We start from the raw sequence: 2,402 nt of genomic DNA on the forward strand, positions 1-2,402 counted from the left end.
CCTATTCTTTAGTAATATTCAAACACTCACAACGAGCACATCGGAGTCTCCGTAAAATTGTTCGTTTTATTTTGTGAAACTTTTTTCATTCTGATTTGTACGAAATTTTTGAAGAAACTGCTTTTTTCCTTTATTTTTTTTAACAAAGTTTTGGCGTGGTAGGTTGGTTTTTTTTTGTACAGCATAATAAATAAATTGAATTCCAAATTGTATTATATGTGTTACAGATCTACATTATGAACAGACTGATGCAGCACGTGGTCGAGGGCAAGTCCAGGTGCCACGACTATCGCAATGTCGTTAAGCTGAATGTTTGGGGCAGCGAACTGGATGACATCAAAATCTGCCTGGAGATGCCTCACTTGGAGGTACTGGCTCTAAGCGCGAACAATATTGATACTCTGAGCAGCCTGCAGAACTGCCTCAGGCTGAAGGAGCTGTACATTCGCAAAAATAAGATAGCCAGCTTCGAGGAGCTCAACTTCCTGGCCAACGCCCGATGCCTGACCTCGCTTTGCTTGGAGGACAATCCTTGCACCGTGGAAGCAGGAAGCGACTATAGGGCCTGTGTGCTGCGCAAGCTGCCTCAGCTGAAAATTCTGGACGACGTGGAAGTCAGCGAGCAGGAGGTGCAGGCCGCCCTCCGCCACGAAGCCTATCCGGCCCAGAAGAGTGTCAGCAGTGTTCCGGTGGCGGAGTCGGTGCCCTCGACTAGTGACACCAAGATAGGGGATCATCGTCGCGAGCGGCGGGAGGAGGTGCCGCAGAAGGAGTCCCAGGTGGAGCCGCAGGAAAAGCTGCAGCCGGTGAAGGAGCAAGTCCGTCAGGATGCCATCGATGCCAGCGATGTCAGCGATGCCATGCCATCAGTGCCATCCAGAATCGAAGGTCCCCTCCAGGATTTAAATATTGTGGCCAGCTCCTTTTATCCGAGCGTGGCAGGCATTGCAGCGCAGCAGAGGCGTCTTCAGCTGAATAGCAATCTGCTGACCGCCTCGTTGTCTCTTATCCGTGAGATGGACGCACCGACGCTGAAGGCACTCAACCATGCCATTCAACAGCAAATGCTCACCAAGTCGTAGATTCCAGATCCGAGATCAAAATTAAGGGAATTTCCCATTTTTGTGTTCAGTTAAATAAGTTTCAAACTAGTTTAGATTTGTGTTAGGTAAATAGGAAACATCCTTAACGGATATAAAAAAACTAAATTTTATTTGGATTATAAAACCTTATATCAACCATAAACTAAATAAATATATATTATATATATATAATATATAAACAAAATGCAGCCGAAATAAGAAAGAAGAAAGAAAAACATTGCTAGATTTTGCACCTAAGCAGAATAAAAATATTACACAATTTTTGTTCGAATTTCGCACGATTAGATAAGTTTCAAACTAGTTTAGATTCCAGAATTCACATATTTGTTCTAGCTCAAAGGGAAACATTTTAATTGTCTAGCGTTTACCATAAAAGCTAATAGCTGACGCAGATTTCCCAAGCTAATTTCGTTTTTTGTTGACCCTCAAAAAAATGTGTATTAATAAAACAATAATAATAATATTTTTATACCCTTGCAGAGGGTACTATAATTTCAGTCAGAAGTTTGCAGCGCACTAAAGGAGACGTTTCCGACCCTCTAAAGTATATATATTCTTGATCAGCATCACTAGGAGAGTCGATCTAGCCCGTCTGTCCGTCCGTTTCTACGCAAACTAGTCCCTCAGTTTTAAAGCTATCTCCATGAAACTTTCCCAAAAGTTGTCTTTCTATCGCAGGTAGTATATAAGTCGGAACGAGCCGGATCGGACGACTATAGCATATAGCTCCCATAGGAACAATCGAAAAAAAAATAAAAAAAAATTATTACTTTGGTGTTTTTTAATTTTTTTTTAGTTCTTTGGCATATAGTAATGGTTAAATATTTCAGAATTACGGTTTAAATTTCATCAAAATCGGACGACTATATCATATAGCTTCCATGGAAACAATAAAAATATATAAACAAAATTTTTTTAAATGTAATTTTTATTAAAAATTCTTTTTGTCTTATTAATAACTTGACAGTTCAGAGTAACGCTTTAAATTTTATTAAAATCGGAAAACGATATCATATAGCTGCCATAGGAACTATCGAATAATTGAGCTGCAAATCGTCATCGCTTCAATGTTTTTAAACATACACGCAGGTAAATCATAATTTTAATGTTTTCAAGAATATTTTTTTAATTTTTGCAATAGCTACTTGCCGAAGTTTTCTTCCTTTCTTCTTCTAATTTGCTTTGAATACAAAAATGTCATTAATTGAAATACAATATCTAATGCTCCTTAAGTCTTTTTCGCCAATTAAATTGTTATAGTTTGCAGTGTATTTTGAGTCTCTTTCCTAATGCTTAGCC

The 2,402-nt window shown here is 38.9% G+C and overlaps 1 protein-coding gene across 2 annotated transcripts; it reads left to right on the plus strand.

The window, feature by feature from the left end:
- LOC128265724 (cilia- and flagella-associated protein 410-like) lies at positions 1–1,248 on the plus strand. 2 transcript variants are annotated; one of them, XM_053001922.1, is made up of 2 exons: positions 1–158; positions 228–1,248. In XM_053001922.1, the coding sequence occupies exon 2, from the start codon at positions 237–239 to the stop codon at positions 1,080–1,082; it is 846 nt and encodes a 281-aa protein (XP_052857882.1). In that variant the 5' UTR covers positions 1–158; positions 228–236; the 3' UTR covers positions 1,083–1,248. The 2 variants fall into 2 exon arrangements, with proteins under 2 accessions (XP_052857882.1, XP_052857883.1); XM_053001923.1 differs by having other exon boundaries at positions 2–162.
- Positions 1,249–2,402: the final 1,154 nt, after the last annotated feature.

This window comes from Drosophila gunungcola, unplaced genomic scaffold (genome assembly GCF_025200985.1).
Source record: "Drosophila gunungcola strain Sukarami unplaced genomic scaffold, Dgunungcola_SK_2 000148F, whole genome shotgun sequence".
In the NCBI taxonomy this organism is placed as follows: Eukaryota; Metazoa; Arthropoda; class Insecta; order Diptera; family Drosophilidae; genus Drosophila; species Drosophila gunungcola.

What these genes read in the sequence shown, in the direction of transcription:
- LOC128265724 (XM_053001922.1), top strand. Translation starts at nt 237, where the DNA reads ATGAACAGACTGATGCAGCACGTGGTCGAGGGCAAGTCCAGGTGCCAC.